This window comes from Epinephelus fuscoguttatus, linkage group LG11 (genome assembly GCF_011397635.1).
Source record: "Epinephelus fuscoguttatus linkage group LG11, E.fuscoguttatus.final_Chr_v1".
NCBI lineage: Eukaryota > Metazoa > Chordata > Actinopteri > Perciformes > Serranidae > Epinephelus > Epinephelus fuscoguttatus.
This window is the reverse complement of record NC_064762.1, coordinates 28,756,222-28,769,904: the sequence shown is the minus strand read 5'-3', so window position 1 is coordinate 28,769,904 and position 13,683 is coordinate 28,756,222. Positions and strand designations below refer to the sequence as shown.

General features: G+C 41.6%; 1 protein-coding gene across 2 annotated transcripts in view; it reads right to left on the bottom strand.

Moving 5' to 3' along the window:
* The window catches only part of ncoa1 (nuclear receptor coactivator 1), a 72,280-nt gene continuing 58,597 nt past the window's right edge, over nt 1–13,683 (bottom strand). Inside the window, exons 19-22 of one of the 2 annotated variants that reach the window (XM_049589672.1) lie at nt 11,847–12,282; nt 11,528–11,696; nt 11,225–11,414; nt 1–9,598 (exon numbers count right to left, since the gene is read on the bottom strand). In XM_049589672.1, the coding sequence (XP_049445629.1) occupies nt 9,419–9,598; nt 11,225–11,414; nt 11,528–11,696; nt 11,847–12,282 (975 nt within the window). In that variant the 3' untranslated portion in view covers nt 1–9,418. The remainder of the gene's footprint in view (nt 9,599–11,224; nt 11,415–11,527; nt 11,697–11,846; nt 12,283–13,683) is intronic. The other variant, XM_049589673.1, reaches the window with a different exon arrangement.

Here is a 13,683-nt window from a genome sequence, read left to right as displayed (position 1 = left end):
CCTTGGAAAAAAAAAAAAAAAAGCAGAGGGATCAAATGCACGAGGTGTTTGTGTTTTGAGTGTAGTAGAGAAGTGTGTGTGTAAACTTGAGCAGCCACGAACATATGAATGAACAAACCTCCAAATTTAGACTTCCAGTAGATGCAAATAAAAGTTTTTTAATTGTCAAACAAAAATAGTTTTTTGTTTGTCTATCAGCCTACAGGGCTCTCACTCCCTGCAGGGACTGGACCCAGCCTGAGACTGATTGTCTACAACATTCCAAAGAAAAGGTAGATTTCTTTATATTCACGTTACACACCTGAACAGGGGGGTCGGGGGGTATTAAAAGAGACAGAGAGAGAGATAGAGAGAGAGAAAAAGAGAAAATATAACATGCATAAAATTCTCCCAGATGAACATATTCTCATATTGTCTTGTAATAGCTGCTCCGATGCCTCTTTTAAAAACAAACTTTACATGAGTGTAATATACAAAACTGGACAAAAATGAGTAAAATGTATAATATATATTTATATATATTTATTTATATTAATTTGTACAAGGGAGAAAGTGGAACCTTGGTCATTTTTTGTCAAATTTTCCAGAGAAAGCATTACCATCCCCCTAAAACCAACACAAAGTGGTGAGTTAATAACAAGCCTTCTTGTAAAGTCTCTGAACCATATCCAACCTCAGTCCCAATACGACAGCACTTTACAATACTTTACTGATGCTGTTCACACAGAGTAGAGATTAGTTTTGAACACCTGCATTAGGAATGAGTGGGAGTTTAAGGACTATGGAGAGTCTTAGCGGTGCACAAATATCAGTTTGGACCAATGAGAATGCTTCAGAAAAAAAAAACTGATCAAACTCTATCCTCCTTTCATGTATGGAATATATTTTATGCTTCAAATGTATTTTTGTCTTTTGTTTTTTTGCTATGAATTTCCATGACACCAAACATGATAACCTACATTGGACACTGGCCTGGGCTTAGCCCGGTCCAACACGAGGCTTTAGCCCGATCCTGCGCCAGACATTAGCCTGATTATGCACCAGACATTGGTCCAATACTGAAACCAGACACTGGTCCAATCCTGCACCAGGCATTGGCCCAATCCTGCACAAGGCTTTAGCCCAATCCTGCATGAGGCTTCAGCATGATCCTGCATCAGACAGTGGTCCAATCCTGCACCAGACATTGGCCCGATCCTGCATCAGACATTAGCCCGATCCTGCACTAGACATTGGCCCAATCGTGCACCAAACATTAAACCAATCCTGCACCACACATTGGCCCGATCCTGCACCAAGCCTCAGCCTGGTCTTGGTGTCATTGGCACACCACAACATATTCCACATTATGCAGCACGGAAGTGTGACAAGACAAGCGAACAGAGAAGACAAGCAACACAGTTAGTGTGTTGTCATTTATGTCAGTGCACAATTGTTGCTAGATAGCAGAGATTAAGTCTCACACAACCAGACTTGAACTAAGGAAAAGCGAGTGTCCACCTTGGTTTAAGGAAAAACACGTTCAAAGCTGCGGGAAAAGTGAATGCCAAGCTGTGGCAGCAGCTACAGAGCTAAGTGTTGACGGTTGCTGAAACTGTGCTGTGAGCAGGAATGTTCTGAGAGTTCGAGCTGGAGTTTTTTTTTTTTTTTTTTTAACAGTTCGCCAGATGTCAGCTGACAGCGCAGAGAGGAAGAGAAGGGGTGGAGGGGGGTCACCTGAAGAAGATTGGCATAGTATTAATACTGAGGATTGGTTGGTGTAGACAGAAAAAGAAAGGGACACGAGATACATTACAAAGAAGGTAAAGTGTGTACAATTTTTAGTCGTCATTTGGATAATGGGTATCCACTACAGTCAAGTTCTTCATAAAGAACCTGAGCTAGTCAATAATTTTCTTGGTACATTCAGGGGACTTATTCTATCTCCAAATACTGATCTGATTGAGACAGTTTCTGATGGCCTTGTCACTCCAAGTAAATCTGATATAAAGTGCAAAATTAGATTGTATTTGCAAATTCCTGGAATAATTTGATTAATCTTCTATTTGTGTAAAAAAGTTCATTTAAAATACAGTAAACTTTTTTTTTTATAAAGGTGAAAAAAGGTTTAAAAAAACCCTGGTTAACAAGGTTATTATTGTTAAACAGCAAAGGAGCAATCTTTACTGCAGAAAGTATATACACGAGGCACCTTAAGTTTGGTATAAAGTATTCAGTTAATGGAAAAAAAAAAAAAACTTTTCTTTTTCCAAGAATGCGATTAAAAGCTGAGAGAGGTCATCAGAGATCAACTAAATTCACTACGCTAACTGAAGGGGCTTTCATTGTTTTCGTAAAGTAACTACAAATACTTTGCCTATGAAATTAATGATTTAGTGTTGCTCCAGTGTTAATTCTACATACCTAAGTCAACATGAGGAAATGCTTGTTTCAGTAAGGTGCATAGCTATCGGTTGCAATGTTTTCTTTTCTTCCTGTAAACGAGTGATAGCACTTCAGGCACAAAAAAGACCTCATTGGCAAAGTGGAGACGTCTCTAAAGCGACCCGACGTCAGGCTGCTTTAAAGGACAGATTGTGTCTAAGAAAGTAACGAGCGAAGGAAAAGACGAACATGCAAAACAAACAGCAGCAGAATGTCGCTGTGTGAGAAATCCAAATTGACAAAAAATAAAAGGGCCGCTACATTATGTCTTGTCCAGTGATGATGAGGTTTTGCATATGATATCCATCAAACATCTTGAAGCTTTGGTCATTTTACTATTGACAAATGCAAAAAAAGGCTACATCAGTCAGACAGTTAGAAAATAAAAAAATAAAAGCCCACTCATTTACAACAACCAGGCAATGCTTCTCCATAAAACCAAGGCTCCACTCTCCCAGATCTGCTTAAACTTTTGACAACAGAGAAAATTAAATAATATGGCCTTTTTTTTTTTTTTTTTTAAATTAACCCGTACAAAAAGCCAGTCCACACTGCTTCTCTCTCAGTAAAATCACATTCAGCAGTCGCTAAACCATTCTCTGGCATAGTTATCTGAAACACCCACAGGTACTGTGCAGGGTCTAAAGAGTAAAAAGAAGAAAAGAATCAAACCAGGACATCTTCCACTTTTCCATCTTAGAGAACACCAGATATACAGTATTAATCACACACATACATACACACTCACTGATAGTCATATACATACATACATCATCAGAAAAATAAAAAAGTAGAAAACATAAAATAAAAACATGACTGAGGCGAGTAGTTTTTTTTTTGTTTAGATTTTTTTTTTTTTTTTTTTTTTTACCACAAACTCGGAGCACTACTTTTTTTTGTTGATTCTGAACAAATACATATTCACATTTCTCTGTTATATACATTATGTTAACATCTTGAAACCAATGTTATAAAAGAACCTTGTACCTGTTAATTGTAGTGAGGAAGGAGGGACTGTCGTTTTCCGTTGAATGGCTGTTTCATAACATTAAAAAAAAAAAAAAAAAAAAGATTACATTGGTTGTATTTGGCATGTTTTTGATAAGCTGACAGTTGCTGTTTCTGCAGTTGACAGGGTTTTGTAGAGGAAACTGTTTCCATAGGAATGCCTATTCCACGCAGAAAAGTGAAAGGGGGGGGGGGGGGTGTCAATACTGTATGTGTGAAAACATCAGAGCAGATAAACAAGAGGAGGCTGAGACTGGCATAATCCTTCCAGAAATAGAAACATTCTTCCACTTTGTGCTGAGCTTCTGTCTCTTTAGAGTATTTTACATCGAGCAAACAGCGGCACAGGAGCGTCTGACTGGTGAGTTCACACTGTGAGAAGCCTGATCTATAATAACAAGCAACATGACAAGGTTAGTTACTCAAGACGCTTGTCACCAATTGGAAATCAGATTTCTAATGGGCTTTCTTTTTCTGTATAACAGTGCTGCCTCGTACAGTGCTTCTCAACCAGGGGTCCTTGACGGAGTTCCAGGGGGAATAGCTTATTTTCACTATAAAGTAAGTCCAATGTGAGTAAGACTTTTCTGACCTAACAACCAAAATCCTTTCAGATGGAGGTGCCTGAAATAAAATCTTATCAAATGGGGGTCTGTGACCGACAGCGTATTAATTCAGGGGTCCTTGACATGAAACGATTGAGAACACTGCCCTAAGTGCTAAAATGGACATTAATCTAAGTGCAGGCAATCAAAAGCCTCAGACTCTATTGACTGTTGTTTTATGAAACTCTGTCCTTGCTTTGCTTTCTGAGTCCCTCTCCAACTCCTTAAAGGGAAGTACAACTGCTGATCATCAGAGACCAAAAGTGGAATCGAATCTTGTCTAAAAAGTGACAATATGGGTCCTTTAATGAAGTAAATTGCAGGTAGGATTCAGTTTACTACTGCATTGGTGTCCAAATTTTGATTGTTTAAGTTTAGTTAATAAGGAAGACGATCGGGATGCAGCCTTTGTCAATGACGGCCCAAAGCTATGAACACTACTTATTGATCAGGGGAGCTAGCTCGCTAAAATTTTTTAAAAGAAATCTATAAACACATTAGCCTTTAACTAGCTCTCATATTCCTAATACAGGTCTGAAACTCTTTCTTTTTACACTTTTACTTTCCATGTACGCGTCACCCTGCTGCAACCGTTTTAAAATCTTACTCGATTTTATCATTTATAGTTTTACAACTCCATGATGTTATGAATAGACTCTGTTTCATGTTCATTCTATTTTCATGGGGAAGCACTCAGTCCTTATAGTGGCTTTCTTTTAAAGCACATTGTGCTGCATTTCGTGATCAGTATTATTATTAGTCACCAAAAAGGACCAAGATTCATATTCTAGCTTCTCCTGTAAAAATTTCTCCGGTTGTTAATTTCTCTCATTCTCAATTTAAGAAGTGCTTGATAGCCAGCATCGTTGAATCAAAACCATGTTATACTGCCAAATGTTAAACAGATAAAGCAAAAACATTTGCAGGGTTTTTCTGATCAAAAAAGCTGCTCGCAGTGTGAAAACATGGTCAAAAGGAAAGAACATAACACAGAATTTCTGTCCGATAAAACAATGAGGTAATAAAGAGACGCTCTATGGATGGTTTGTAATAAATACATACACAGAAATGTAGAAGTAGAAAAAATAGAAACCCATTGGTAAATCAGTTTTGAAAATTCTGTTTTGAGTCCAGGAGGAAAACTTTCCTGCATTTAGGACTTAAAGTTATTAAGAAAGATTAACGACTGTTCCTGAGCCTCTGTTTGGATCTGTACATAAACACATACAAATACACACACAGAGCTTTTCAGCGGAGCACAAAGTGGTTCTCACATCATACAACATCGAAGAGTTGGTGGGTGGAATGTTGACCTTGCATACTATCCCTCTATATCTGTTGCATATGGTAAAAGTATCTCTGTAAAAATAAAAACAGTACACAGGAAAGCCCTATTCCACTGAAGTGGACTGTAATGTTGTTGACCTAATTTAAGTGATGAGTTAGGTAGTTGCATTTACAGAGAGGTGATGAAACAAATATCGGGATGTGAGGTCTATGCTGTGTGCAAACAAAAACAAAAACAAACCCTCTCCACAGATTCCACTACTGTCCCCAAGTTTCCACGACACAAGGAAGAGAGAAACAATGAACCAAGAACGAGGAATCACACAGTAGATCAGGGAACATGTGATGTTGTGCTGGAGTAGAGACGTGGCAGATTTGACAGAAGAGGACCTTTGTGGTTGGTACAGATCACTGGATGCTCCCTGATAAAATTACTCCTGTGTAGAAAGGCCTTAAAGTGATGGTTTAGATTTTTTGAAGTGGGGTTCTATGAGGTACTTAACCATAATCGGCATATTAAATAAAATAGATGTCAGTCGGCACGCTTAGTGCTTGGAGGAGCTTCAAGAGTACCGCCATGGAAGCTAAGCAAAGAACTGCTGTTGACTGGAGCAGCAACCAAACACATTTTAGTTATAGAAAGTTAAATAAAAAAGTCCTATTTTCACCACTTTACCGTGATGCAGACAGCCCTTTCAGACAGGGAACTGAAGCTGTTGTATTGCTGAGACTTGGGTGAATGACGCCCCAGGATCAGGCCAAAAACCTGTCACAAATTCAGCTGCTGACACTGCCATCACTGGGCCGTTATCAAAAATGAATTGGCCCAGCATCGGCCCAAACTCGGCACGCTGAAAGAAATACGTTGGGCCACACCCAGTTGCCCGACTTGGCTGAGACTCGGGATGAATGACATCCCCGATGTCCCAGAATGACAGCCAAATACCCTGGCCTGATCCCGGCTGCCAAAACTGCTGTCACTAGGCTGTCATCAAAAATAACTTGGCCCAGCATCGCCTCAAACTTGGCGCACCGACTTGCCTGAGATTTTGGATGAATGACGGATCAGAGTCGGGGCAAATAAACTGTCCTGATTCCGGCTGCCTACACTGCTGTGACCAGGCTGTTGTCAAAAATGATTCGGTCCAGCATGGATCCAAACTTGGCCAACTGAAAGAAATAAGTTGGGCCGCTTCCGGTGTCTATCCTAGGCTGAGACTCAGGATGAATCAAGCCCCAGAATCAAGCCAAATAACCTGGCCTGATTCCGGCTGCCAACATTGCTGTCACTGGAACCAAAAAATGACTTAGCCTAGCATCGGCCCAAACTTGGTATGCTGAAAAAAATAAGTTGGGCTGCACCTGGTTGCCTGACTTGGCTGAGACTCAGGATAAACGATGCCTCAGAATTGGGGCAAATAAACTGTCTTTATTCCGGCTGTTTACACTGCCATCACTGTGGCGGTACTCCTGCCTGCTTCTCCAAAGTGGGGGCGTGCTGGCTGACGTCTACCATAGGCAATACACTAACTAAGGATAGGTACCTCATACAGCCTCACTTCAAAAGATTCAAAACATCCCTTAGAGAGACTGATACAAAACATGTGTGACTTCAGTCCTTATAGCATCCTACACTTCAAACCTTTGGGTAGAGTGTGTCAGGTATTTCTTACACCCGACATCTTTACATTAATTGAGTCATGTAAAGAATATTTAGAGGCAATGTCTCGGCAGGGTTTTTCCTTTTTCTAACTTCCTGGTAGAGTGTGTACTATAAGTAGCACATTTTTTAGTTAACAGAGGTCTGTTATCGCTGAGAGAGACAGTGTCTGACTGAGCAACAGTAGTCGACAGAAAACTGCATGTGTGTTTAGCCAGTGGAGTGAAGTCTTCATCAGGGAACCAGAGGTGGACGGAGGAGAGGGTTGAATCCCCAAAAACAAAAGAACACTGATAAAACAGGTTTTGCAGAAGAAAATAATATCTCTTTTTTTGGTGACTCAACCCATCCTGTTTTGATTCAATTTCATAACAGCTTTAAATGAATTATCCATCACATCTGTGTTAGGAACTTCTATTACTAAAGCCTCTACTTAAATGTCATTATATAGGAACAATATCCAGAAAGAGCGCTGTTTTTGCTGTGACGACGGGCGCAACGTCAATGCAGCTCAGTACCGTTAGCATCACCAGAGGTCACGTAATCACAGCAAAGAACGCAGCTTAAGGTATCATTATGCTTTTTTTTATACAATGGTTGCAAACACATGTACTGTGTGAGAAGTTTTCTCCAAAGTATTGTACATACATAAGAATAAAAAAAGAGGAGAAAGCAAGAAAAGATGGCTAACTAGCTCCCTGGTTACCACAAGAGAAAGCAAAGTAATCCAACCCCGTTTTTTTTAATATTCTTCGGAAAGTTTCGTGGCTTCCTGTAGCACTGGATGAGATGTCGAAGGGAGCGTAGATTCTAGCTATGTTTCATAATCAATTGCTTTTAAAATTTTCTTTTCACATTTCAGAAGATGGAATAACTCCCTCCTCCACTGCAACATGTGGCGGTGTTACAATATCATGATGCCAAAAAATAATCTCAAAAACCATGAGCTGACATTATTAGAATTTAAAAAAATAGAAACCTGGATCGAATCACATTATACATAGTTTTGCTGTTCTGAGTAATCAATTAATTACACTTTTTTTCTTTTTTAGAGGAAAGCAGTTACAAGAGAAGAGTGAGCTCACCCCCAAGTCTTTGTCCTTCTGTACTGTACAATACTACCCGCCTGCATGGTGCACATGGCAAACAACACTGATAGGCCGAGAGATAGCATGAAAGATACACAGAGAGAGTGAGAGAAAGAGAGAAAGAAAGAACCCAACAGGGCTCTGTATTCACAGCTGCTGAGGTGAGGGGTAAAATGTGACGGACAGACAGTTAAATAATCATAACAGTCTCTTTTTTTATACTTTGAGAAAAATAAAAATAAAACCTCCTCCCGGGGGGTGGGGTGGGGGGGGTGGGGGGAGAAAGACACGTAAGTTCCAAACTGAGCAGCATCCCGTCTGTCTCCCATCCATCCATCCATCCATCCATCCGTCAATCCATTCTGGCTGTTGTCAAAGCTTGTTCTGATGATCGTGAAGATGATGATGACGATGACGACGGTGAGAGCAGAAGATTTTTTTTAAAACAAAACAATTCAACCCAAAAAATAAAAATAAAAATAAAAACAAGAAGACGTAATAGAATAATATGTAGAAGAAGAAGCAGAGCTTGGGAAAAACTCAAACTTCCACCAGGCACTGTAGCTGATAGAGAGAGACAGTCACAGAACCAGCTGATACTGAGCTTCTATCCCACAATGCCACAGAGGTCTGAAACCTTAACATTCCCACATCGCTGAGAGACAGGTAGAGGAAAAAACAAAACAAAACAAAATAAAACAAACAAAAATAAAAAGCCAGAGGTACTGCTGTGTGGGATACTCCCACACTTTAAATGATGAGCTCAGCTGTATGCTGCAACTCATGCTCCCAAGATGCACTGCTGCTGCGACGGCCTGACAGAAACCATCCCATCACAAAACAAAAAAACGAAAGGCAAAAAAAAAAAAAAGAAAAAAGAAAAAAAAAGGAGGCCGGCCCTGATTTGACAGTGACGACAACTTGGCAAATCTACAATGATGTCGCAGTTGTTTTCTTGGGTCAGGAAGCAGGAAGTAGGTCACCAAGGAATGAGCAGCAAGACAACACTGCCTTTAATAGGCTGAGGCAGACAGACAGGTTGTCAGACAGATTAGACAGGCAGGTTTAAATACACTGCTGCTCCTTCTGACTTGAGTCTTTTCTTAAAGTACTGGGCGGTAAGACAACCAGCCCTGAATCCCCTCCGCACAGACATGGGCAGGCTGCGTAACTCCACCAGCAGCCAAACCCCTCCGAGCCTACTTGTGTGGTCGTCCAAACATCCATCCATCCATCCAAAAGGTGAGACAGAGACAGCAATGGGTCTGGTGCACCGACCTCCAAGGAGGAGGCGTAGAAGTGAGAAGTAGAGGGAGTATAGGATAGCTGAACAGGGTTGTGGGTTGTCACTCGGTGAGCAGCTGCTGGAGGAGGCTCTTCTGCTGGGCCTGGTTGTTCTGGGAGCCCTGCGGTCCGGGGCCCTTCTGGGAGGCCGTGGCTCCGATGGAGCCCTGGTTCAGGTAGGAGTCACTGCCAACCAGGTTCACTGTGCACTGGACGTCTGCAAACACCTGAACCTGCTGCACCTACAGAAACATAATAACATGGTTAACAATGCTAAAGGGGTCTGCAGCTCAAAAATAAGCTGCTTACTCACCGAGAGGGAGAGGGAGAGGGAGACCAGAGGGTGGATGCAATATTTCCACAACAATGCTGTTGGGTAAGAACGGCGTTACTAGTTGTAAATGCCAAATCAGCGGCGCCACTAGGTAGCTTGCATCGGGCACGGTTGGTGCACAGTGCAATAAACTGATAAGTAGCTGACAAGCATAACTGTTGACATCCCTAACTTTAATATTTAGAACTATTTGATTGAATCACCTGGTAAGATGATCATTTAACATAATTTTCCTGTCATACCAAGCTGACGGTCAGCCGTTAGCCAAAGTTGGGCCATTGGTGAGCATCTGCCACTGTTTTCATTTAATGTGCCCCACATATGCTTTTGTCCCCATCAATTCAGCATGCTGAATCGGCATTGGCGACAGCAGAGCCCGCTGGTGAATGAAAACACTTTAATTGTCAACTCAGCTCAGTGCATAAGAAGAGAAATGGAAGTGAGGAAAGTAAACAAAGATTTAAAGCCAGGAGGGAGTGAGGTCGAAACAAACTTGTTAAGTGAGGTTATTTTTCTTTAGTCATTGTTGTTCACTGGTGCATGTTTGATATGCTCTGTTCTTCAGTGTTGAATTGTGTTGTTTGGGTGCTAACTAGCATCAAGAAGATCTTCCAGTTTCCCTTTGTGAATGACTTATAGATGACCATCATCTGCTGGTATAAAGGGGTATGTACTGAGCAGGACATTTTATGGCTTGTCAGTGGTGTCTGCTGAACATTGTTCTCATTCATGCTACTCTGAGAACCGGGGTTACGCAAGTAACCTAAGGTTTCCACTTAACCTCAGATGTGATGTTAAAACCAGAATGTCTGAACTGCAATTTACTCATCAGCCGATATAAACACAGATACTGATATATCTGTCATATGCCAATAACATAGGCCATGCCAGTGGATTAAGCTCTAGTCTTTATGCTGTTGTACATGTAACTGGGGTTTTACACATACCTTTGTTTAATTTGAGACTGGGTATCTTCAGATTTCCAAGATTCATATTTCTTTTTTCATTTTTCATGTGTAGATTACATATAATTAGTTGTAGGTGTAACAGCTATCCTTTTGCATAATAAAATCCTGTATTAAACACCCCACATTACGCATGATTTTCTTTCCATGGATTTAAAACAAACAAGCAACAGATGCCGCCATGGTGACGTCACTTCCAACATGCTGCTTACCAGGGTAGAGGGATATAATAAATGGTGAACTGTACTTACATTTTATAAACTTAAAACTGCCCCCACAAAGTCGGGTGGTAGGATGTGAGTGGATGAATAAATGGAGCAATTGAGACAGCAAATGCATCAGAACAGAGATCCTGAAGGTTATAAAGGTCATTAACCTGGGGCGCCCAGGAGCTCAGTGGGTAGAGCGGGCGTTCCATGTTCAAAAGAAAACACCTTGCTGCTGCAGCCACAGGTTTGACACCAGCCTATGACCCTTTGCTGCATGTCATCCCCCCTTTCTTACTTAATACTGTCCTGTTCAATAAAGGCAACAGCCATAGAAAATTATCTTTAAAAAATGCCACCAACCTGCTGGTCACTGCACACTGAACCGACGTTGCTGAGGTTACTGTTGCTCATGCCAACCGGCTGCCCCATGGGAGGTAATGAGCCGACACCACCTGAGCCCCCGGCCATGGAGACGGTGATGCTCATATTGTTGTAAACCCCCTGCTGGCCAAAAGCCTGCCCTGCACTCTGTCCTGACTGACTAAACAGGCTGTGGTGCACAGAGACAATCAGAGAAGACAGCACATTAATAACCATCAAATGTATGAAGCTATTTTTCCAGATGTAAAGTCTGAATACAACTAACTGTGAGCACTTCCTAACCTGTTGCTGCCCATGCCTGTCTGTTGCCAGCTCTTCATTTCTGGTGATTGGTAGCCAGGGGGTGGGGCTTGCTGAAGCAGAGGACTCTGGGAGGTGGAGTTCTGAGGTGACAACAATGGGCTGGTCGGGCTCATCTCAGCAGGGAAAGATGGGTCTGGCTGGGTGATGGCTTTGAAAGAGGAAAAGAGCAAAAGTTGGGTCAGTTAATACAAATAACTTTAGAGAATTTCTCTCTATCTTCGGTAAAGAGGAGCAAAACAAACATTTGCTTGATATGAAAATGTCGCGGATTACGACTGCAGTGTTTCCTTGAACTCACCAGACCCTCCAAACTGCTGAAACAGGCCCTGCTGCAATGAGGAGTTCACGGTGCTGCTGAACTGGCCCTGCACGCCGCCCAACAGCGTCTGGTTATTCAGGGGAACTCTGCCGGGCAGCTTGTTGTCCAGGGGGCCCCCGGTCATGGGGCTGAAGTGACTTGGTGAGGTAGGGGATTTTCCCGTCAACGGGTTGTACCCTGGTGGGAAGTTGAACTGCTGCTGCTGTTGCTGCTGCTGCTGCTGCTGTTGAGGCGTTGTTGGGGGACCTTTCGGGACCCTGGCAGTTCCGATGGGCCCCACGGCTCCAGTCGGAGCGCCCGCCATGTTCTGTCTCATCAGCATGACCTTCTGCTGGAAAAGCTGGCGCTGGCGGTGCTGGATGCTGTAGAGTTCCCTCTGACGCTGGGCCAGCATCTGGGCATTCAGCGGAGGCTGCTGAGAGATGTGACGTAAGAGACAATGTTACAGAGAACTTATGAAAGTAACTAGACTATTGTAGGGATGTAACGATTACCGATATTACAGTAAATCTCGGTTAATTTTTACACTGTAAGAATTACTGTTTATGTTTAAATTAATAGCATTATCGTGGTGGATTAGCAGGATATGTAATAACAGCCTCATTCAAGTCTCGCGATGCAGGCGCTGCGTGAATGCGTAGCATGTGTAAATACCAAGAATGAAAACATGGCGGAAGCGGCACCCAGGACATTTTCCTCCCCAACTAAACGCACAGAGTCTGAGGTCTGGGCATACTTTGGGTTTCTAAAGAATGCCGAGGGACAGCTGGTGGAGGACAACTATCCTGTGTGCAGAACATGCAGAAAGAAAGATGCTGCAAAAGGTAGCAACACTACAAATCTGCTGGCTCATCTCTGTGACCGTCATCCACAGCTTTACAGCCAATGCAAGATATTGCATGCAAATGTCAGTTATTGTGTGAGGGACTTCGGTTTTACTGAGATTGTCATAATGTGTAACTCTCGACGTATACAGGACATTTGAGCTCTATCTGTCCTCCTAAACGGCGCCTAGGTTTTCCGTTTTCATTTAAGACACTTAGGAGCTAATACTAGCTGAGTAGCTAATAGCCGTATTAGCAGCTATGTTGCTAAGTGTTTCAAAATGAAACAGAGCTGAAAACACTGAGCGGAGCCGACAGAATATAAACCGACGTAACGTAACGCTAATTGAGATCAACTATGATTGAATCACTATGATTATGGTTATTGTATGGCGAGCTAGAATCGATACAGACAGCCAGTTATGCTTTCTCAACATAAGCTCAAGGAAACAACATAAAACGCTGCCGTGTTAACCTTTAACTGAGAGCCTTAATGGGGGCTCTCAGTTTTATAAGGTTAATTAAATTCACTTGACCTAACACACACACACGAGAACATGCGCTCCTTTTCTCATACAGGCACTCCTCTCACATGCACACTTCTTTTTTTTGGTTTCTCCTGCGCATTTGTGATATCTATTCTATATATTGTATGATTTTTGTTCTACTCTTGCATTGTTTTGTTTTATATATATTTTTCCTCTCGTGCTAATAAATAAATAATATATAAATCGTTTACATATTTTGCTGACTGTTAAAATGCACCAGACAAATAAGCTTTGTTCCTGTAATTTGTTTACATATTTTGTTCATTTAAAATAAAACTTTCTGTTGCTGTGCCAATCCTTTGCCCCTTTAATGTTAAAGTTTCATTTTAGTATGATAAGGGAGTTACAAGATTTAGTGAAGTTATTTCAATATATCTATTTTTTGGACATTTTACAGCGCTTAAAAAAATATCGCGATATTATCGTTTAACGTGATAATTTGGT